Genomic DNA, 23,821 nt, shown 5'->3' with positions numbered 1-23,821 from the left:
TGTAGAGGAGGGCAGAGCATGCTTCCCTTAAACTTCAAGCGCTTTGAAGGCATGACAAAGCCTTCTGTCCCGGTCTCTTGTTATCCGCTGGGGTTTGGTTCCAGGACCTCCTGTGGATAGCAAAATCCGTGGAGTCCCATTAAATACAATGGCCTGTTACAGACTGCCAAAATAAAGCTGCTTCGGGTCTCTTTGGAGGTATGCTATTTAAATGATGCAAGGGTCCTAAGAGTCCGGAGGTCGCGCCAAAGCCACACTCCATTCCTAAGCACTGGAGGGCAGCTTTGGTGCAGCTTCTGGATTCTTAGGACGCTCGCGCCAAAGCCACACTCCATTCCTAAGCACTGGAGGGCAGCTTTGGTGCAGCTTCCTGATTCTTAGGGTGCATGCATCATTTAAACAGCATACCTCCAAAGAGACCCGAAGCAGCTTTATTTTGGCAGTCTGTAACAGGCCAATGGCATGATAAAATAGTGCCCCTTGTATAAAATGGCAAAGTCAAAGGTTTGCTTTAAATCTTTTTAAGTCATGGATGCTTGAATCCATGATTTAAAAAATCCTTGGATACAGAAGGCTGTGACTGTATTGACTGTATATGGAATATAGAACTGGAATTAACTATGGTAAATATAATTTTTCCCCCAAGGGACAAGAAGCCTCCTGAGAGACACTTTTGAAATGCTTTCTTTATATGTCAAATCACAGCTCTGGTTTGCTGAGCCCAGGCACAAATATGGAGAGAGAGCAGGGGTTTTCTTAGTTTTTCCTCCCAAGTAATAACTCCTCTGCAATAATTGGGCAAAACCTCAAGGGATGCAAGTTCCCAAACTAGAAAGGTGGAAGAAATACTAGCTGTGCTGCCTTCATTTTTGCTGTAGAATAGTACTACTTAAAGTAGTGATCCTGGGGACAGTGCCAGTCCCTTAGCGATGGCCTGCTGGCCTGCAGGGAGTTTCTAGAAAAGAAAAAGACAGTTGTAGCCAGTAGGCACAAACATGGTACTGGTCCCTGGCACATTAGGAGGGAAAAGCCTACTTGTCCTTCCAGTCATATAGGCCTGTTACAGACAGCCAAAATAAAGCTGCTTCGAGTCACAGTGGAGGTATGGTGTTAGCAATGATGCTAAGAGTCCAGAAGTCGTGCCAAAGCCATGCTCCAGCCCTAAGGACTAGAGCGTGGTTTTGGTGTGGCTTCTGGACTCTTAGGACACATGCATCATTGAAACACCATACCTCCACTGTGACTCGAAGCAGCTTTATTTTGGCTGTCTGTAACAGGCCATAGTCTGAGAAATGCTGTAGGAGACATAATGTTGGTTGCTTAACAAGGAATAGACTTCTGCATATCCTTCCTGAATCCAAGAGTGGTAAAGAGGGAGATGCCACCGTAAGATAGTCAGCTAAGGTTATGATCCATATTTCTGAGTTGTAAACCGAGGTTGGTTTTATCGCACACACCATCACTATCAATTTGTGTTTCTCAGATGGCCTGATAAAGTAGTAAGAAACAGGATAAGGTATGGGTTGAGTTTCCCTGATCCAGAATTCTGAAATCCAAAATATTCCAAAGAACCAAAACTTCATTTTCATGGCTGGCTTGAGATAGTGACACCTTTGCTTTTCTGATGGTTTAGACAAACTATGGCCTGTTACAGACTGCCAAAATAAAGCTGCTTGGGGTCTCTTTGGAGGTATGCTATTTTAAATGATGCATGGGTCCTAAGAGTCTGGAGGTTGCGCCAAAGCCACACTCCATTCCTAAGCACTGGAGTGCAGCTTTTGGTGCAGCTTCCGGATTCCTAGGATGCATGCATCATTTAAATGGCATACCTCCAAAGAGACCCGAAGCAGCTTTATTTTGGCAGTCTGTAACAGGCCTTTGTTTCATGCACAAAACTATTTTAAAACATCATATAAAATTATCTTCAGGCAATATTTATAAGGTGTGTGCGAAACATAAATGAATTTGATGTTTCGACTTGGGTCCCGTCTCCAAGGATCCTTGGTATCCACAGGAGTTTGGTTCCAGGATCCGTGGACGTTCAAGACTCATTATATACAATGGCTTAGTAAAATGGTGTTCCTTATATAAATACACTTGTCCCTCCATATTCGCTAGGGTTAGGGGCACAAGACCCCCCATGAATATGGAAAAACCGCAAATAACAAAAACACCATATTTTCACCTGAAAGGGCAACTCTCTAGGAATCTCTAGGTCCTCCAGGGCAACTCTGTGGCCAATGTCTGAGAGACACTGACCACAAATGCCTAGTAGAGTATCCTCTCTAGGAATCTCTAGGTCTTTCAATGCAACTTTTAGTTAAAGTTGACCATAGAGTTGCACTGGAGGACCTGGATGTTCCTAGAGACAACCTATTAATCAAATCCGTGAATAATGAAACCCGCAAATATCAAATCCGCAAATATGGAGGGATGACTGTAAAGGTTTGCTTTTTGAAATCTATTTTTTAAAAATATTTTTAATCCGTGGGTGGTTGAATCTATGGATAAAAAATCCATGGCTACAGAGGACAGACTGTATGCTTGTTGCTGTTGCTTCATGCCTTCCCATCATTTCCGACTTATGGTGAACCCGTCATGCGATTTTCTTGGCACATTTCTTCAGAGGAGGTTTGCCGTTGCCTTCCCCTGAGGCTGAGAGCATGTGACTTGCCCAAAGTCACTTAATAGGTTTCATGGCCAAGCTGGGAATCGAACACTGACCTCCAGAGTCATAGTCCAACACTTAGACCTCCACTCCATGCATATGTATATGCAAGCACAGGTATTCCAAACTCCAATACGCTTCTTGCCCCCAAGTCTTTCAGATAAGGGAGGCTCAGCCTGTAATTTCAAAAAGAAAATAATAAAATAAATAAATAATAATAATAAAATTTTTATTTATATGCCGCCCTTCCTTCGATCAGGGCGGCTTACAACAATAAAAATATAACAATTTAAAATACACACTGGATAAAATACACAGAAAAACAAAACAAACAGTAAAAAGCCCCATAGCCCAACCTCTTGGCCACGAAAGAGGAGGGAGGCCCACAGGATATCTATTCGGGGAATGCCTGTTGGAATAGGAAGGTTTTAAGATCCTTCCTAAATTGGGCCAGGGTAGTAGACGAGCGGAGCTCTGTGGGCAGCGCATTCCAAAGGGCTGGGGCAGCTATGGAGAACGTCCTCCGAGAAGTGGAGGCTAACCTAGCCCCAGGCACCTTCAGTAGCTGCTGCCCAGACGTTCTGAGGGTGCGAGGCGGAATGTACGGGGAGAGGCGGTCCTTTAGGTATCCTGGGCCCAAGCCATTTAGGGCTTTATATGTAATTACCAACACCTTATATTGAGCTCGGAAACGAATGGGCAGCCAGTGGAGATCTCTCAAAACCGGTGTTATATGGGTGGTCCTGGGAGCACCAGTGACCAGCCGGGCTGCCATGTTCTGTACCATTTGCAGTTTCCGAGTTTGGTATAAGGGTTGCCCCATGTAGAGTACATTGCAGAAATCCAGTCTCGAAGTTACCAGAGCATGTACAACAGTTTCTAGGTCCCTCTGGGCCAGGTATGGGCGCAGTTGGCGAATCAGCCGAAGCTGATAGCAGGTGCTCTTGACCGTCGCATTCACCTGAGATGTCAGGTGAAGCGACGAGTCAAGAAGCACCCCCAAACTGCGCACGGAGTCCTTCACAGGGAGCATGACCCCGTTCAGGACAGGTGGAACCACCGCCATTCCTGGACCAGGAGAACCTATCACTAGTACCTCCGTTTTCTCTGGATTCATATGGACTAACTGAGCAAAGAAAATCAGCAACAGTTAGTTAAAATATATGTACAGTTATGAACACGCCACCCATCTCGCCTTGTCACTAGGGCGCCACCAACCTGTTGCTTGAAAATGGAGATGCATTGGTTTGGTTTCAGGTTGGACGTCCTCCCAAATGGTTGTCACCAAGCAAGGTTGTGCATTGGACAACTCACCTGGTGCTTCAGTGTGGAGGGGATGCAGTTACGAATCCTGCTCTCTCTTTCAGTTACAGTGGAACCTCGCCATATGCGGGGGATCCGTTCCGGATCCCGCCGCGTATGGCGATTTCCGCCTATGCTCGAGCCCCATTGTTTCCAATGGGGCTTGTGCGCGGCGGCACACGAGGCGCAACGGGTGCGCGCGCCAGTTCAATTGAATGGGATGCACCGCCCCTTCCGCCCCGCGTGCGCCGGCGGCTTTGAGCGCCTATGCTCAAAGCCGCCTATAAAAAGACGGCGTATGCGGAGGCCCCACTGTACATCTAAGCACTGTTACTGGTGACAGTGGAAGAGTCATCCATCTAGCTCAGGCAAGCAAGCAATAGTGTATTCGTATTTCTGAAAGTGTCCTTTTCAGTTATGTCCTCACTCTTTGAGAAAAGCAGGAAGGCTCCCTGGTTTAGCATGTTTGGGGATCCCCCCCCCCCCGGTCTGTCGTCCTCTGCAAATGTCAGTGGTGTTCCTCATGCTAATTTGTAACTCTGTCTTAAATGTCAACAGGAAGAACATGCTGCTTTTCTGTCTTGAATTACTGCTGTGCATCACCAGCAAGTAGCTGCATTTCCTCTGAGTGCCAGACTCTGAACTGGCACCTCTTTTCTCTGGCTTTCTCTCTCTATGACCCTTCCCAATCCAAAGAAGCAAAATTGAGATTTCAGAAATGTGGGTTACATGCTTTAGGAGTAAGCAAAGATGCTATATTGTTCTCCCAAATAGAAGACACTTCCATATGTCCTTCTAGACAGAAGAACTGCCTCAAACTGTGGGACAACTGGAGGTGGCACTAATATTGGAATCGTACTGTCTAATAGTGGACGTAGTATAAACAACTGCTTAAGCCTTTTGTTAACTATGTAGGGTGTAAATAACACAAAGGCCCCATACAGACAGGCCAAAATAAAGCTGCTTCGGGTCACTTTGGAGGTATGCTGTTTACATGATGCATGTGTCTTAAGAGTCTGGAAGCCATGTCAAAGCCATGCTCCAGTCCTAAGGATTGGAGCATGACTTTGCTGCAGCTTCCGGATTCTTACGACGCACGCGTCATTTAAACAGCATACCTCCAAAGTGACCCGAAGCAGCCTTATTTTAGCCTGTCTATATGGGCACAAAGACTTTAAAAACTCAAAGAGGGGTAGCGGTTGGGACATCTCTTGCACTGATTTTGAGGGTGTACGGACAGATTTTTCTGATGTGCTTGTCAAACCCTACTTTCCTTAATGAGTGCAATTGAAGATATGTTGTTACAGAATTGATGCAGAGTGACCTTCATAAGATTATTGTCTCCCCTCAACCACTCAGCTCGGATCATGTCAAAGTTTTTCTTTACCAGATTTTAAGAGGTAACTGTTTATTTATTTACTTACTTACTTATTTAAGCCAAATAAATGTGTTCGGATCTGTCACCCCATTCATCTGCCAAACTCACTTTCCAGTTGTTAACCCATATAATAATGTAAATCCAGGCTTCCACTCTGGACCATTAACCTACTGAAAATGGGACAAAATTGAAATGGAGGGATGGCGTTTTTAAAGTGACTGACTGATAGCGACTGATAAGGAATTTGTTTTAGTACATTAGCATATTATTTTAGTATTTCAGCATTTTCTAGTGTTGTGTTTTGTCATCTGTTTTTGATTATATATGTTGGATGTTCCACCCTTCGGTTATAAATCATCATCATCCTCATCATCATTATTTTATTACAAGGGGATAAAGGGTGGCGGTGTTCAAAAGCACTTACTATTTGTGAACTGCTTTATCAATGCGGTTTGACACCGCTTTAAATGCTGTAGCTCCCTCCTATGGAATCCTGGGATTTGTAGTTTTGCAAGGTCTTTAGTCTTCTCTACCAAAAAGAAGGTGCAGATCCCTGAATTATATCCATGTGAATGACCAGGGGGATTCGCCACCAAAACGCAGCTCTAAAAGCTTCCAAAGATCTCTGCGCAGGCCCAGAATTATCCATATGTGTGGTTGCGCAGATGACCATTCATAGAACCACAGTAACAGATAGGCAACCTGCTCTTTTAACATCTACAGTTACGTGGTCAATCCAAGCAGCATGTTGCTTTGTGCCGTACACACATAACAACTTGGTATCTGGAAATAAGTAGGCTTTAGCAAAATAAAAGCATGGAACCCTTAAAAAAAATTTAGCGCATTAATATGGAGAAATAGCTGGCGCATCAACTGTGTTCCTTGATACTTGATTCCTTTAGTGCAGTGGTTCCCAACCTTCCTAATGCCGTGACCCTTTTATACAGTTGTGACCCCCCAACCATAACATTATTTACATTGCTACATGCAATATGTGTTTTCCAATGGTCTTAACTGACCCCTGTGAAAGGGTCATTCGACCCCCAAAGGGGTCCCGACCCACAGGTTAGGAACCACTGCTTTAGTGTAAGCTGGTGGCTGATAGATAATCTTCCAGACATCTGTGGACTTGGAAAAACTGGCTTATAGACTGTATATATCAGAACAGAAAAATAAGAGAGCGTTCATCATCTTGTAAGAAAATATTGCAAATATAATATTATTTTGGTCATAGTTCTGGATCATACTACATAATGTAATTTAACATACCATTCTCAGATACATTCTATTATCTTCCTCTGTTTCATTTTTTGTATTAACCTTTTCTGTCATTGTGTGTGTGTGTTTACAGGTCTGAAATACCTACATTCAGCTGGTATTTTGCATCGAGACATTAAACCAGGGAACCTGCTTGTGAACAGCAACTGTGTTCTTAAGGTGGGTTTTTCATGCCTATATAAAATGCATAATACACATGCCAAATTCCACGCTTGCATTTCTGTAATCGATTTTCTACACAGTGGCTTGCTCCACGTATGGCCTTCCACAAGGCTTCATTCTTAGCTAGTCGCAGGTGAAGTGGTATCCTTTTGTCTGTCTGTAAATATTTTATACTGCAGATGTAAGCAGCTGTGACTTAAATGCTGAGGAGCGAAACCCCTGTACAAAGAAGACATGGGGCCCCAACAGACAGGCCAAAATAAAGCTGCTTCGGGTCACTTTACAGGTATGCTATTTAAATGATGCATGCGTCCTAAGAGGCTGGAAGCCGTGCAAAGCCACACTCCAGTCCTAAGGACTGGAGCACAGCTTTGGTGCAGCTTCTGGTCACTTTACAGGTATGCTATGTAAATGAAATACGTATCTTAAGAAGCCAGAAGCTGCACCAAAGCTGTGCTCCAGTCCTTAATAAATACATAAATAAAATTTTTATTTGTATACCGCTATTCCAATACAGATCATAGCGGTTTCCAACATTCAAAGTTCACAAACAATGGTAATAACAGTATCCCAACAAAGTGCAAACCCACCCTCCGTACAAACGAAACCCGGCATAAACAAACCAAAGACTATACAAAACTACAACAAGATAAAACCATAAAAAACCATACTATAGCTGGGATAACAATATACATCATCGAGGGGGGGGGGGGGGAATTAGAATAACATTGGGGCTCATGGGAGGGGGGGACACAGTCCATGAGCATACAATCCCCACACACCGACAATGTAACTGAGCTGCAACAAAGTAAGACTACTGTCCAAGTCGTTCCTCTGCTGCAGACGCAGCTAATAGGATCCTGTCCCATACGGCCATTGCGCAGGTACGCCGCTGTGAGTCCGTTGTCAGCAGGTCCTGGGTGAGTGCGCAGCTGCGCTGATGTAAACCACCCCCAGGGAGCCACTCCGGCAACAGCGGCAAACAAACACAGTCCCTCGGGGCCTTAGAGGGGGAAGGACGAGGAGGTTCCCCAGGACTGGACTGGAGTGTGGCTTTGCACAGCTTCCAGCCTCTTAGGACACATGCATCATTTAAATAGCATACCTCTAAAGTGACCCGAAGCAGATTTATTTGGGTCTGTCTGTTCGGGCCCATGGTAAGGCTAGAATAATATAATAATATCATATGTGTTTATTTAGTGAATTCATATCTCTCTTTTCACCTAGTGTTTTCAAAGTGTTACCATGCAACAGATCAAGCAGGAACAGCACCTACAAGAATCAAAATGAACAAAATGACCTCCATAGGGCAATTGGTGTTGGCTGGCCCTGTGAAGGGGACATTCTAGACAGAGCGGGTCCTAACTGTGTTTTGGCTTGATCCTGCCTCTCCAGTCCCTCTTCTTTTTCACAGATCAGCTAATGTCACGCAGCCCTGGGGTGCAAGAAAACAATATAATCCTAGGCTTGTGAACTTCCTTTCTCTGCACCAGAGTACATCAAATCTACAAAAGCGTATGCTACAACATCTTTTGCTCAGTTAGTCTCAAACATGCTACAAAGATTGTGAGTTCCTGCATAGCAGGATGGGGTGGGACTGGATGGCCCTTGTGGTCTCTTCCAACTCTATGATTGTATGATTCTATAATATCCCTTTGTACAGTGCGCCCGCATCATATGCGGGTGCATTATACGCTGAAAGCAGTGCTGCTTGTTCTGGTGTGCGCACGTGCCACTGCCACCACACACCGCCGTGAGCACAAATCTCATTACTTGTAATGGGGCTCAAGCATACACGCTTTTTCTTTTACACGGGGGTGTGTATGTGTTCCTGAACGGATACCCCGCGTAAAAGAAGGGAGCACTGTATACTGATATTCCAGACCAACATGGCTAGGTCTCTGAAATCTATTGCCTTCTTTATGTTTACTTGCATAGCTTCTGCTTCTGAGGTTGTGTACACACGTGCATCTTGCATTTATTCTTCCTTACAGAATAAAAATTGTGTTTAAGCGTATTAAAAAGGATGCACAAAGCATATAGGGAAAGATATTAGTTAGTATTACCTTTGTTCATTTGTAGAAACCCAGAGTTTCTACGAAGAGAACTACAGTAGCAGTAATAGTTAAAAGCTTTTTAATGACTTTATAGACTTAGTCCTGCTACAGACTGCCCAAATAAAGCTGCTTCGGGTCTCTTTGGAGGAATGCTATTTAAATGATTCATGGGTCCTAAGAGTCCGGAGGTTGCGCCAAAGCCACACTCCATTCCTAAGCGCTGGAGTGCAGCTTTGGTGCAGCTTCTGGATTCTTAGGATGCTCGCGCCAAAGCCACACTCCATTCCTAAGCGCTGGAGTGCAGCTTTGGTGCAGCTTCTGGATTCTTAGGATGCTCGCGCCAAAGCCACACTCCATTCCTAAGCACTGGAGTGCAGCTTTGGTGCAGCTTCTGGATTCTTAGGATGCTCGCGCCAAAGCCACACTCCATTCCTAAGCGCTGGAGTGCAGCTTTGGTGCAGCTTCTGGATTCTTAGGATGCTCGCGCCAAAGCCACACTCCATTCCTAAGCACTGGAGTGCAGCTTTGGTGCAGCTTCTGGATTCTTAGGATGCTCGCGCCAAAGCCACACTCCATTCCTAAGCGCTGGAGTGCAGCTTTGGTGCAGCTTCTGGATTCTTAGGATGCTCGCGCCAAAGCCACACTCCATTCCTAAGCGCTGGAGTGCAGCTTTGGTGCAGCTTCTGGATTCTTAGGATGCTCGCGCCAAAGCCACACTCCATTCCTAAGCGCTGGAGTGCAGCTTTGGTGCAGCTTCTGGATTCTTAGGATGCTCGCGCCAAAGCCACACTCCATTCCTAAGCACCGGAGTGCAGCTTTGGTGCAGCTTCCGGATTCTTAGGATGCATGCATCATTTAAACAGCATACCTCCAAAGAGACCCGAAGCAGCTTTATTTTGGCAGTATGTCAAAACAGGCCTTAGAGATAGGAAATAAGACACCTGTAGGAAAGATAAAAATGGTTCAGATTATTTATGTGTATCATGCTATTGTTCCAAAAATGGGACTGAAAGTGGTTCAGATAATGCCTTTCACAGGGCAGTGCATACACACGCACACACACACACACACACAGGATCCTTCAGGAGTGTTTGCTGAGAAATCTGAACTAGACCTGGAGAAATGTCTTTCTTTCACTAAGCTCTTAGATTCCCCTAATTAGCATGCCAGATCTGAATTAAAAAATGGCCTGCAAATCAGAGAAGATTCCACTCCTCCACTGAGCGAAAACTCAGGGGTGAAAACAAGCAGTGCATTTCCATAGAATCATAGATCATAGAATAGTAGAGTTGGAAGAGGCCACAAGGGCCATCCAGTCCAACCCCAGTCTGCCATGCAGGAAATCCAAATCAAAGCATCCCCATTGACAGATGGCCATCCAGCCTCTGTTTAAAGACCTTTAAGGAAGGAGACTCCACTGCACTCCGAGGGTGTTCCACCAGGGATGTAGCTAGGATTTTAGGAAGGGGGGGGGGGGGTCCAGACTAAGTGCCACCATTATAATGGGGCCTGGGTGCGGAGGTGCAGCAGCACACACCATTCATTTTCTAATGAAAGGGGGGTCCGGACCCCAAGACACAAGGCTACGTCCCTGGTTCCACTGTCGAACAGCCCTTAGTGTCAGAAAGTTCCTCCTAATGTTGAAATGGGATCCCTATTCCTGGAGCTTGCATCCATTGCTCCGGGTCCGAGCAACCGAAAACAGTTTGAAAGCTTGCTGCTCTACAGCATGGAATAGTTTGCATCTCCAATCTCCCTGATGTGGGGACTATACTATGTACTCTGGACCCTTGCCTATTCCAATATACAACATTTTGCCTAGTTTCCCCCCATCCTTGGTAGTGTTGGTAGTGAGGATTGCAGGAAATTAAGCAGATCACATGAATATTAATGTGTAAAGTACCTGGCTCATGTGTGTTGCTGGGCACAAATAAACCCATCACTTTGGCCCAGATCATACTCTATGTAGTCTGTTTTTAGGAAGCAAAGGTCTGAAACTTCCAACAATACCACTGCCATTGTTACCCCTATATATTAAATTTTACCGTTTTGTTTTGTTTTGTTTTCAGATCTGTGATTTTGGCTTGGCCAGGGTGGAAGAGTTGGATGAATCTCGTCACATGACTCAGGAAGTTGTCACTCAGTATTATCGCGCCCCCGAAATCCTGATGGGCAGCCGTCACTACAGCAATGCTATTGACATTTGGTCTGTAGGCTGTATATTTGCTGAACTGTTAGGGCGAAGGATATTGTTTCAAGCTCAGAGTCCCATTCAGCAGGTATAAAGTGGTTTCAGTTTTAACACACTAAATTAATGATTGATAGTCGCGATCTTTATCTTCCACTTGATGGAATTCACTGTCTGACAAAACTGGTCCTTTGGAATCCTGCAGAAGTCTCATTGGAAGTGGATGTTTATGTAAATACACTCAACCCTCCATATTTGCGGCTTTGATATTTGTGGCTTTGATTATTTATGGATTTGATTCATATGTTCTCTCTAGGAATCTCTAGGTCCTCCAGTGCAACTCTGTGGTCAACTTTAACTAAAGGTTGCACTGAAAGACCTAGAGGTTCCTAGAGAGAATACTCTACTAGGCCTTTGTAGCTCCTCCAGCGCAGTTCTGTGCTCAGTGTCTTTCGGACGTTGACCACAGAGTTGCGCTGGAGGACCTAGAGGTTCCTAGAGAGAATACTCTACTAGGCCTTTGTAGCTCCTCCAGCGCAGTTCTGTGCTCAGTGTCTTTCGGACGTTGACCACAGAGTTGCTCTGGAGGACCTAGAGGTTCTTAGAGAGAATACTCTACTAGGCCTTTGTAGCTCCTCCAGCGCAGTTCTGTGCTCAGTGTCTGTTGGCCGTTGACCACTGAGTTGCACTGAAAGACCTAGAGGTTCCTAGAGAGAATACTCTACTAGGCCTTTGTAGCTCCTCCAGCGCAGTTCTGTGCTCAGTGTCTTTCGGACGTTGACCACAGAGTTGCGCTGGAGGACCTAGAGGTTCCTAGAGAGAATACTCTACTAGGCCTTTGTAGCTCCTCCAGCGCAGTTCTGTGCTCAGTGTCTTTCGGACGTTGACCACAGAGTTGCGCTGGAGGACCTAGAGGTTCCTAGAGAGAATACTCTACTAGGCCTTTGTAGCTCCTCCAGTGCAGTTCTGTGCTCAGTGTCTGTTGGCCGTTGACCACAGAGTTGCACTGAAAGACCTAGAGGTTCCTAGAGAGAATACTCTACTAGGCCTTTGTAGCTCCTCCAGCGCAGTTCTGTGCTCAGTGTCTTTCGGACGTTGACCACAGAGTTGCACTGAAAGACCTAGAGGTTCCTAGAGAGAATACTCTACTAGGCCTTTGTAGCTCCTCCAGCGCAGTTCTGTGCTCAGTGTCTGTTGGCCGTTGACCACTGAGTTGCACTGGAGGACTTAGAGATTCCTAAAGAGGTGTCCTCTCAGGTAAAAACATGGGCCTGATACAGACAGGCCAAAATAAAGCTGCTTGGGGTCTCTTTGGAGGTATGCTGTTTAAATGATGCATGGGTCCTAAGAGCCAAAGCCACACTCCAATCCTAAGCACTGGAGCACAGCTTTGGCGCAGCTTCTGGTCTCTTAGAACCCATGCATCATTTAAACAGCATACCTCCAAAGAGACTCGAAGCAGCTTTATTTTGGCCTGTCTGTATCAGGCCATGGTGTTTTTGTTATTTGTGGTTTTCCCATATTCATGGGGGTTTTGTGTCCCTAACCCTAGCAAATATAGGGGGATAAGTGTGCATTTGTCTTAAACACCTCATCGTTGTTCATATGCAGCGGCCATCTTTTGCTGTCGAAAATGAAGGGGAACGTTTTTTCTCTCCACTTGAGAGCAGACAGCTTTCAGCTTGCCTACATTTCCCAGAATACTCTGGGCTGGCCTTAGAGTATTCTGGCCCCGAATCCTCCTCCCTTACCTACTGTGAGTTTTTGGCGAATGATGCTTTCCTATGCAATCCCTGCAAGTTGGCTGCCACCTCTGGGTTTTCAGGAAAACCCAGAGCAAAAGATAAGGCTTTTTAATGTGGGACAAGGAGTGGAAACCCCAAATTGGGTCTGGATGTTGTGAAAATGGCCCCGGACCCGGTTTGGGCCCTGCGTAAAATGAACGGCACACAGCAAGCCTGTGGGGATTAGGGGTTTATTAATAATGTAGACAAGCCCTTGAAGGAGCTATCTACTCCTTAAAGATCTATACCACTAGGGAGTTGTAAGGAGGCTTACCCTTAGCCCACCCCTGCTGCAAAATGATACTTTCACTTCTTTCTTCGTTGAGGCCCCATACAGACAGGCCAAAATAAAGCTGCTTCAGGTCACTTTGGAGGTATGCTATTTAAATGATGCATGCATCCTAAGAGTCCAGAAGCCACACCAAAGCCACAATCCAGTCCTAAGGAATGGAGCACAGCTTTGGCACAGCTTCCAGCCTCTTAGGATACATGCATAATTTAAACAGCATACCTCCAAAGTGACCCAAAGCAGCTTTATTTTGGCCTGTCTGTATGGGGCCTGAGTCTTCAAGCTCTGTCTTGCAAATCAGTCTGTCTACAGAGGCAACATCTGATGAGATTTTTGGATTCTTCATTCCTTCCCACGTCGCCCAAACTGTCTTCTAAACCTGAAGGGGAATTTTGCTGAACTGAAAAGCTTGCATTGTTTGTGACATTTTAGTGATCCAGCAAATGTATTCCTCAACCATACATTTTGGTCCGAAAAGTAACATTTCCAATCTCTGCCTTTTCTGTGGGATCAGATTGGAGAGAAGACTCTCTTTCTGGCTCTCTTCTATTTCGGCACCAAGAGCTCATTTATCTGCTTTGCATGTAATAGGTGCCAGGTTAAACCTCTCCCAGATGGGTCTTGAAAAGACATGCTCTCCCAAAAAACCTGAAGAGCTACTGCCTGTCGGTGTAGTAGATGCTACTGAGCTAATTTTCTTTGCTCCTACCTTAAAACATTTTTATATATTCGTCCAGCATTTTGGCATCCTTTGGCTTTTTCCTTAAATCCTTTTCTTTTTTAAATACTAACCAACTATGTTTATTAGAGATTGACTTTGATGGAAGGCTGGAATATAAATACTCAGTAAAGACCCCTAAGTATAATTTTCATGGTTATGTGGATCACATATGTTGGGCTGACAGCCTTGACTTTTTTCCTCATGAGCCCTTATCACTGACTTAGGAATAAAAAGATTGCAGCTTGCTTATCTGATCCATGCTTACAGCAACCTTGTGAGGTAGATTGTCATCCTTTCCATGTGACAGATGGGGAATGGAGGTTGACAGAAAAGCTGGCCCAAGGCCGCCCTTCTTGTCCAGGAGCTGCAAGGACACATGTGGGTGGCTAACCATTTGCGTTCTAATAGTGCTTTTTAAAAACAATGGCCTGTTACAGACTGCCAAAATAAAGCTGCTTCGAGTCTCTTTGGAGGTATGCTATTTAAATGATGCATGGGTCCTAAGAGTCCGGAGGTCGCGCCAAAGCCACACTCCATTCCTAAGTGCTGGAGTGCAGCTTTGGTGCAGCTTCTGGATTCTTAGGGTGCTCGCGCCAAAGCCACACTCCATTCCTAAGCGCTGGAGTGCAGCTTTGGTGCAGCTTCTGGATTCTTAGGATGCTCGCGCCAAAGCCACACTCCATTCCTAAGCGCTGGAGTGCAGCTTTGGTGCAGCTTCTGGATTCTTAGGGTGCTCGCGCCAAAGCCACACTCCATTCCTAAGCACTGGAGTGCAGCTTTGGTGCAGCTTCTGGATTCTTAGGGTGCTCGCGCCAAAGCCACACTCCATTCCTAAGCACTGGAGTGCAGCTTTGGTGCAGCTTCTGGATTCTTAGGGTGCATGCATCATTTAAACAGCATACCTCCAAAGAGACCCCAAGCAGCTTTATTTTGGCAGTCTGTAACAGGCCAATGATTAGTAAGAAAAGTTCAGTGTTACTCTGAAATGTCCTGTAGTATCTTTAAAGTGTATTCAGTAGGTCCCGACAGAGGCACAGTATCCTGGTGGTTACTCTTTTTAAAACTGTGTTTCATTATAATTTGCTTGAGAGTGGACCAAGGTAAATACTGTCTACCGTTTATACTCGACTATAAGCCGATTTCATGTATAAGTCGAGGGCAAATTTTGGGGCCAGAATTATGGATTTTGCTATGACCCATGGATAAGTTGAGGGTAAAACCTAGGAGCATATAGCAAAGGATCTAAAGGATGAAGCGAAGCAAAACAATGTCAGAGAACTTACAAAATTCTAGCAGACATAACTCTTTGTGCTTACTCTTAACGCTGGATGGATGAGAGAGTAGAAGCGGGTCGGAGCTTCCAGGACAGATTATACTCTTGCCTTTCACCAGGGGATGGTTCCTTCTTTTAAATAACACTTAAGGTACAGTACTTAGATTGACCCATGGATAAGTTGACTCAAGTTTTTTTGGTCACTTTTTTGATCTAACTTTCTAGACATATACATGAGTATATACAGTAATCACAAATGATATTTGTCCAGTTAAGGGAGGAAGATGATATTGTGGCTACATGGATTTTTAGGTTTAGAGATATGCTCTTCTGGAGCCTATATTTTATAGTTAGGGTGTTCTAGGGTTTTAAAAGAGCTGTCCATAAATAAATGTTATGTATTACAAGATTTAGAACACTGGTAAAGCAATACAGTATGACACCCATATCCATGGAGCGGTACCCACAGTTTAACTTGCCCACGTCCAGAAAAAAATACTATCTCTAGATGTAAAGTTGAAGGCTTTCATGGCCGGCATCCCTAGTTTTTTGTGGGTTTTTCAGGCTATGTGGCCATGTTCTAGAATGAAGATGCCAGCCACAGATGCTGGCGAAACGTCAGGAATAAACTCTTCTAGAACATGGCCACATAGCCCGAAAAACCCACAAGTCGTCGTCGTCATCATCATCATCATCATCTCTAGACATTTCCTAGGTCCTCCAGTGTGATTCGGTGGTGACCATAGAGTTGTGCTGGAGGACCTAGACTTCCACAAGAAAAACATTTTGGGTTGTGAATTGGAATTGTATTAAATTGAGGTTCTTATTAATGCTAATGGCAGTACGCTGAAATGGGCAAGAACGAATGCTTTTCTCTATTTAGCAATAATTAATGAATATAGACATGAAGCTGCAACAGTCTCATAGCCTGAGAGGTTACTAACCCCTGGCCACAGTTTTCATCCACTTCATAACTAAGGCCTGTTACAGACTGCCAAAATAAAGCTGCTTTGGGTCTCTTTGGAGGTATGCTGTTTAAATGATGCATGCACCCTAAGAATCCGGAAGCTGCACCAAAAGCTGCACTCCAGTGCTTAGGAATGGAGTGTGGCTTTGGCGCAACCTCCGGACTCTTAGGACCCACGCATCATTTAAATAGCATACCTCCAAAGAGACCCCAAGCAGCTTTATTTTGGCAGTCTGTAACAGGCCTAAGTCAGCTAGCCTTTGGATCACACAAAAAAATGCTTTTGGTTGCCTGTAGTTGTCCAAAACCTCACCAGAAAATCCCAAGCTGGAATTCTTCCTCTCCTTCACCTTCATCAGTGACTAGCAGAAGAGTCTTAGGCACGTTACAGACCGCCCAAAAGGGGCAGTCTCGGGCCGCTGCCAGTTGCAGCGCGGAGGAGTCGCAGCAGCCAAACCGTGCGACTCCTCCGCGCTGCAAAGAAGGAGCGCGAAAATCACGCTCCTTCTGGCAACCCGGAAGAGACTCCACAAGTGCCAGAGCGCGCACTCGTGGCATCACTTCCGGGCCGCGACGTGCGGACGCAGAGCATCCGTTACATCAAAATGGCAGCGGCCGTGTGGAACGGCCGCCACCATTTGTTACGGACTCTGTCCGTAACAGGGTAAGGGGCAAGCTACAGGAAAAGAGATTCCACCTGAACATTAGGAGGAACTTCCTGACAGTAAGGGCTGTTCGACAATGGAATGCACTTCCTCGGAAGGTGATAGAGTCTCCTTCCTTGGAGGTCTTTAAACAGAGGCTGGATGGCCATCTGTCAGGGATGCTTTGATTTGGATTTCCTGCATGGCAGAATGGGGTTGGACTGGATGGCCCTAGTGGTCTCTTCCAACTCTACGATTCTATGATTCTATGATTCTATGACCTTTTTCAAAATGGGATGTCCTAAGGACGTCCCTTATGGCGGTGTGTAACGCGCCTTAGTACTGGAAAAACATAATGTCTGAATTAAGCTTAAAAAATGGAATCATAGGCCTGTTACAGACTGCCAAAATAAAGCTGCTTGGGGTCTCTTTGGAGGTATGCTGTTTAAATGATGCATGCGTCCTAAGAATCCGAAAGCTGCACCAAAGCTGCACTCCAGCGCTTAGGAATGGAGTGTGGCTTTGGCGCGACCTCCGGACTCTTAGGACCCAGGCATCTTTTAAACAGCATACCTCCAAAGAGACCCAAAGCAGCTTTATTTTGGCAGTCTGTAACAGGCCATAGACACCATTTTAGGGCATCAATCCAAGACTTACATTCAACTGATTGAATACCAGCTCCAAGATAGATAGCTGCATTAATAAATCCAGCAATTATCTGAGGAAACCTGGCTGAATTCTTTCCACTTGTGAGTTAAATCTGCTATCCAAATAGAGGTACTGGAAGTGAACTGGGACAGGGTTTTAGCTTGAATAGTAGAAAGAAATAATTGACCACCTTGTGTTAAACTAGATATGAAAATAAGCTGTTGGCTAAGATTAGCTGAATCAATTGCTTGCTTCCTCTTCTTCAACTAACAGCCAGTATTTTGCTACTTTTACACTGTGAAATCAAAGGCTTTCATGGCCGGCATCCATAGTTTTTTGTGAGTTTGTGGGGCTTTGTGGCCATGTTCTGGAAGAGTTTGTTCCTGACGTTTTGCCAGCCACAGATGCTGGCAAAACATCAGGAACAAACTCTTCTAGAACATAGCCACATTGCCTGAAAAATCTACAAAAACTATTGCTTTTACACTGTCAGTGTATAAGTTACCTTCATGTGTCTGTAGGAAAAGGTACGGTAAAATCGTGTATATGCATAAATGTATATACTTCACCACTTTTAAAGAGTTCAGATAAGCGTAAAATAGTAAGCGGGGGGGACTTTGCAAGTATCCTATTCATGCATGCCTTTGGGTTTCAACAGAATTAACCTCGGCCTGTGTTTAAAATCGGAGATAAGTTTTGTTTTTCTATTTCCACAGTTGGATTTGATCACAGATCTTTTGGGAACACCGTCACTGGAAGCAATGAGGACGGCTTGTGAAGGCGCCAAGGCACACATACTCAGGGGTCCTCATAAACAGGTGGGTTGAAAAGAAACCCTTTAGATCCCTTTAAGAAACCCAACACAGCCGATTCCACTGTTAGGTTTTCTTGCTTACGTCAAACAAGTGAGCACAGAAGAGATAATAAGTGGATTGAAAGCATGAATCCTACCAGGTGGGTTTCCATCCAGAGCAAAGTTGCTATCCCATCTGCCTTTCAACCAGGCTACATCACACAGAGCTAGGTAATTCACAGCCCATCCCTGATACTTGACAAGTATAACGGATTGCAACCAAGTGGTTCCAGTGCTTCGCGTTCCATGCTTTGGCAATTTATGGTACTTTGGAGGCATGGAAATTTTAAAATAAGAGTCAAACAATGTTCATTTAAAAAAAATAGGTATGGGAGCTTGCGTGACATACTCTGTTCCTCTATAAAAGCTACATTTGGCTGTCACAGTTACACTTTGTTGAAGAGAGCAAGCAGGACTGGTTGGGTGTAAGCATAGTAAACGGAAAATTTCTGACTTCAAATGCATTGATAATAGTATATGAGCAACAACACTCAGGCTAAATTAGAGTGGATGCAATCCAATTACTTAAGCAAGCCACTTAACCTCAATTTGGTTTACCATCTATGCCTTGGATATATCAGCAGAAGATATGAGGAAATTAAATGTAATGCTTGGAAACTATAAAGCTGATTTGCAAATCTGTAGCATGTCATATGACTTGCTTGAGAGAGAGAGACGTTTCTGATACCAGCCCTAGTAGGGAAAGGACTTTGCATGAATGACTCTGATCTTTGAAACTGAAAGTAAATATCCTCAGTTCATAAACAGCCCTATGCTCACTTCAGGGGTGTGTGTGTGTGTATTTTGGGTGGTGGTGATGGCGGCGGCAACATAATCCACTATGGCCCCATACAGACAGGCCAAAATAAAGCTGCTTCAGGTCACTTTGGAGGCATGCTGTTTCAATGATGCATGCATACTATGAGTCCAGAAGCCGTGCCAAAGCCACAATCCAGTCCTAAGGACTAGAGCACGGCTTTGGCACAGCTTCTGGACTCTTAGGCCTGTTACAGACTGCCAAAATAAAGCTGCTTGGGGTCTCTTTGAAGGTATGCTGTTTAAATGATGCATGCATCCTAAGAATCCGAAAGCTGCACCAAAGCTGCACTCCAGTGCTTAGGAATGGAGTGTGGCTTTGGCACAACCTCCGGACTCTTAGGACCCATGCATCATTTAAATAGCATACCTCCAAAGAGACCCGAAGCAGCTTTATTTTGGCAGTCTGTAACAGGCCTTAGTATGCATGCATCGTTGAAACAGCATACCTCCAAAGTGACCTGAAGCAGGTTTATTTTGGCCTGTCTGTATGGGGCCTATGTGTCTATTTAAAAAGTTGTATAAAAACTGCTGACAAATAAACATCCTACTGGAATTCTTTTACTGCTGAAAGGAAGAATTGTGTGCCCTTTGTTCCACTGTCAAATACTCATGAAGTTTGAACTTTATTCGTAAGTGTATTTTATTAAAGCCTTTGAAGCAAGAGGTTTGGAAACCTCTTTGTAGACCTGAGGTGAGCAGATTGAGATCTTCCAGATCGGATGAGCTTCCCCTTCCATAATTTTCATTATTAGGCTGTATTGACTAGGGCCCAAGCTGCAGTCCAACAAAATCTGGATGTAGACAAAGGATCAAAGTTTTTTCAGGCTATTGGCCTGTTCCAGACTGCCAAAATAAAGCTGCTTGGGGTCTCTTTGGAGGTATGCTGTTTAAATGATGCATGCATCCGAAGAATCCGGAAGCTGCACCAAAGCTGCACTCCAGTGCGTAGGAATGGAGTGTGGCTTTGGCGCGACCTCCGGACTCTTAGGACCCATCCATCATTTAAACAGCATACCTCCAAAGAGACCTGAAGCAGCTTTATTTTGGCAGTCTGTAACAGGCCATTGACTCACTTGCCAAGTTTAAAAATACAGCTGATAGACAAGAAATGGGACATGGAAGGGAGGGAGGTTGCGTTTTTCACAGTGCCTTGGTGTTTGGAATTTGCTCCAAGGGTCTTGCTAACCCTTGTAGAGAGATCTTGTGGCACCTTTGAGACTAACTGAAAGAAAGAAGATGGCAGCATGAGCTTTCGTAGACTCCACTCTACTTCCTCAGATGCTTTTGGTGGAGTGGAAAGTCAGGGACAGACCTTGGTGTGCAAGAATGTCAGTTCACACCAAGGGCATATATAGGTCTGTCCCTGGCTTTCCATTCCACCAAATGCATCTGAGGAAGTAGACGTAAGTCTACAAAAGCTCATGCAGCCAACTTCTTTCTTTCAATTAGTCTTAAAGGTGTGCTACAAGATCTCTTTACATACTGATTCTACAGACTAACATGGCTATATCTTTGGATGCTAACACTTTAGGGAGGCCACACTCTCAGTTCCCCAAATCTGAGGCATGGTAGAGCAGTGATATACACCAATGAGCACCCCAGGTTCCTCACTAACATCTCTGTTTCAAAAGGTCCTCAATACGAGAGTGAAGAAACCCCTGAAATTTTGAAGGACCATTGCCAGCCAGACTGCACAGTTCTGGGCTTGGTAAAACAGTGGTCTGACTGGATGTATGGCAGCTTCATATAGAATCATAGAAGAGACCCCAAAGGCCCATCCAGTCCAACCCCCTGCCATGCAGGAACTCTCAGACAAAGCATACCAAATAGATGTCCATACAGCTTCTGCTTAAAGACCTCCAAATAAGGAGACTCTGTCACTCTCCAAGGGAATGTGTTCCACTGTCAAACAGCTCTTATTATCAAGACGGTCCTCCTAATGTTGAGCCGGAATCTCTTTTCATGTACCTTGTTCCGGGTCCTGTTCTCTGTTCTCCGCCTCCTCCTCTTCCTCTGCTGAGCCTCCGCTTCCTTAAGAGGACCAGCTCCCTTTCGAGGCTGGCACACAGCCAGGGCCCAGCCACGCAAGCGGGCTGATTGCGCGCTTCCACCGGCCAGGCGCGGCGCGGAGGAGGAGGAGGAGGGTGGCGGCCAGCCGGGCCCCATGAGTGGCCGCGCGCAGCCATATAAAAGGAGCGGGCGGGCGCGGGGGAGGCAGAGGTCCCGCTGGCTGCATGAGTGGCTGCGCGCGAGGGTGGAGGAGGAGGAGGAGGAGGAGGAGAAGGAAGTGGGTGGGTGCTGGCTGCATGAGAAGCCACGGCCATTAGGAAGGCACGCAGGGGAGCGGAGGAGGAGGAGGAGGGTGGCTGCGGGCGGGGCAAACCCCACTTTTGGACCTAAACCGGACCGGGACCGGGCCAGGACCCCCAAAAGTTGGATTGCCCCACCTGCAGGCGGGATATGGCATCCCTTAATCATATTACTTCTTAACCTTCTCTTCTCCAAGCTAAACACCCCAAGCTCCCTAAGTCATTCATCACAGGGCATGGTTTCAAGACCCTTCACCGTATAGGAGAGACCTATATAGAACAGCTAGAATACTTACCATAACACTGTAACCATTCAGCTTAGGAAACATACATCAGTTTCATTTTCATTTTACCCCCCAAAAAAGAGTTTGCAATAGATGGAGCATTCCATTTTGCCAGATTCTATACAGCTGCTCTAGCATTTTGTTGTGTGTCTTCAAGTCATTTCCGATTTGTGGTGAGCCTATGGCGCTTTCTTGGCAGAATTTGCTCGATGGGGGGAGGCTGCCTTTGCCTTCCTCTGAGACTCTGACTTGCCGAAGGTCACCCAGTGGGTTTCCATGGTCGAGCAGGGAATTCGAACCCTGGTCTCCGGAGTCTTAGCCCAACGCTCAAACCACTATGCCATGTTGGCTTTTTCTATTAACACTGTCCCATAAATAGATGCAGTAAATGCTTGATGGCTTTGTTATATTTCAGGCATAGGATGCGTTAGTCCTTGCTTGGCATATAGCATATTCCTCCCACATACCAATAACAATTAATCATCCGCCACTAATAGCAAACCTCTTATATAATCCTAATGGGTTTTTTTCCCCTCAACACCTGCATATGCTAGCTAGGACTTCTGTGATCAGCTTTGTTTTTTACCTTTGCTTACGAAAGCGGGGTTTATATATATATATAATATAAATGCCATGCTAAGGAAATGATAGTGGAAGAAATATTAGAGGAAAAAAACAGCTTCTAAAGCCCAAAATAGTAGGCAATGTACTTTTCCTGGGGAAGCAAAAAAGTGTCCGCTTTTTGGATTTGCATAAAGAGGTCAGGGCTATTTTTATCTGCGGAAATTACTTTTAATTGGGAGTTCTTTCTCTCCTCTAATTCTAATTTAAGGCACTCAAATGATGCAATTCCTCTGCATTCTTGCATATGAAATTCATTGGGGGTATGAATGAGAAATGTGGCTTCCACAATTGTTACTAGTCCATGCTATTGGGCCAGAGTTTAAGGTTAAGAAGCTGGAAGGAGAATGGACAACGTTCAGGGTATTTCCCTGACCATTGTCTCCAACAAGTGATAACCCCAGTTTTTGAGTATTTGGTGAAACCTCGTTTTAAGGAAAATAGAAAACACCTTGGCCTGTTCCAGACAGCCAAAATAAAGCTGCTTCAAGTCACAGTGGAGGTAAGGTGTTTCAATGATGCATGTGTCCTAAGAGTCCAGAAGTCGCACCAAAGCCATGCTCCAGCCCTAACGACTGGAACGTGGCTTTGGTGTGGCTTCTGGACTCTTAGGATGCATACATCATTGAAACACCATACCTCCACTGTGACTCGAAGCAGCTTTATTTTGGCTGTCTGTAACAGGCCCTTATCTCTTAAATAGTCTTCTCAATATTGAGTGTGTGTGTGGGTTGTGTGGATTAGTATATATTGATGCTCCTGATGTTTCTAAAGCCTGGAGAAGAAACAGTTAAGAGGTGATACGATAGCCCTGTTTAAGTATTTGAAGGGGTGTCACACAGAGGAGGTAACAAGCTTCTGCTGCTCCAGAGAATAGAAAATGGATGCGATGGATGAGAACTACAGGAAAAGAGATTCCCCCTAAACATTAGGAGGAACTTCCTGACAGTAAGAGCTGTTTGACAGTGGAACACATTCCCTTGGAAAGTGGTGGAGTCTCCTTCCTTGGAGGTCTTTAAACAGAGGCTGGATGGCCATCTGTCAGGAATGCTTTCATTGAGAGTTCCTGCATGGCAGAATGGGGTTGGAATGATTCTATGATTTGCATAGTTTCCAAATTTAAAGAGTTCTTACTGAAACAAAGGCCTGTTACAGACTGCCAAAATAAAGCTGCTTCGAGTCTCTTTGGAGGTATGCTATTTAAATGATGCAGAGTCCGGAGGTCGCGCCAAAGCCACACTCCATTCCTAAGCACTGGAGTGCAGCTTTGGTGCAGCTTCCGGATTCTTAGGATGCATGCATCATTTAAACAGCATACCTCCAAAGAGACCCCAAGCAGCTTTATTTTGGCAGTCTGTAACAGGCACAGACTGCCAAAATAAAGCTACTTCGGGTCTCTTTGGAGGTATGCTATTTAAATGATGCAGAGTCCAGAGGTCGCGCCAAAGCCACACTCCATTCCTAAGCACTGGAGTGCAGCTTTGGTGCAGCTTCCGGATTCTTAGGATGCATGCATCATTTAAATAGCATACATCCAAACAGACCTGAAGCAGCTTTATTTCGGCAGTCTGTAACA

At 45.1% G+C, this 23,821-nt stretch overlaps 1 protein-coding gene across 2 annotated transcripts in view; it reads left to right on the top strand.

Annotated features, from left to right (window-relative positions):
- NLK (nemo like kinase) overlaps positions 1–23,821 on the top strand; it is a 142,154-nt gene that overhangs the window by 105,446 nt on the left and 12,887 nt on the right. For both annotated transcript variants that reach the window (XM_089494045.1, XM_089494044.1), the window contains exons 4-7: positions 5,264–5,370; positions 6,700–6,785; positions 10,915–11,124; positions 18,076–18,177. In XM_089494045.1, the coding sequence (XP_089350171.1) occupies positions 5,264–5,370; positions 6,700–6,785; positions 10,915–11,124; positions 18,076–18,177 (505 nt within the window). The remainder of the gene's footprint in view (positions 1–5,263; positions 5,371–6,699; positions 6,786–10,914; positions 11,125–18,075; positions 18,178–23,821) is intronic.

The sequence above is a fragment of the Sceloporus occidentalis genome, unplaced genomic scaffold (assembly GCF_023333645.1).
Source record: "Sceloporus occidentalis isolate IW3139 unplaced genomic scaffold, rSceOcc1.0.p SCAF_69, whole genome shotgun sequence".
Lineage (NCBI taxonomy): Eukaryota > Metazoa > Chordata > Lepidosauria > Squamata > Phrynosomatidae > Sceloporus > Sceloporus occidentalis.
This window is presented reverse-complemented; position numbering and strand designations above follow the sequence as displayed.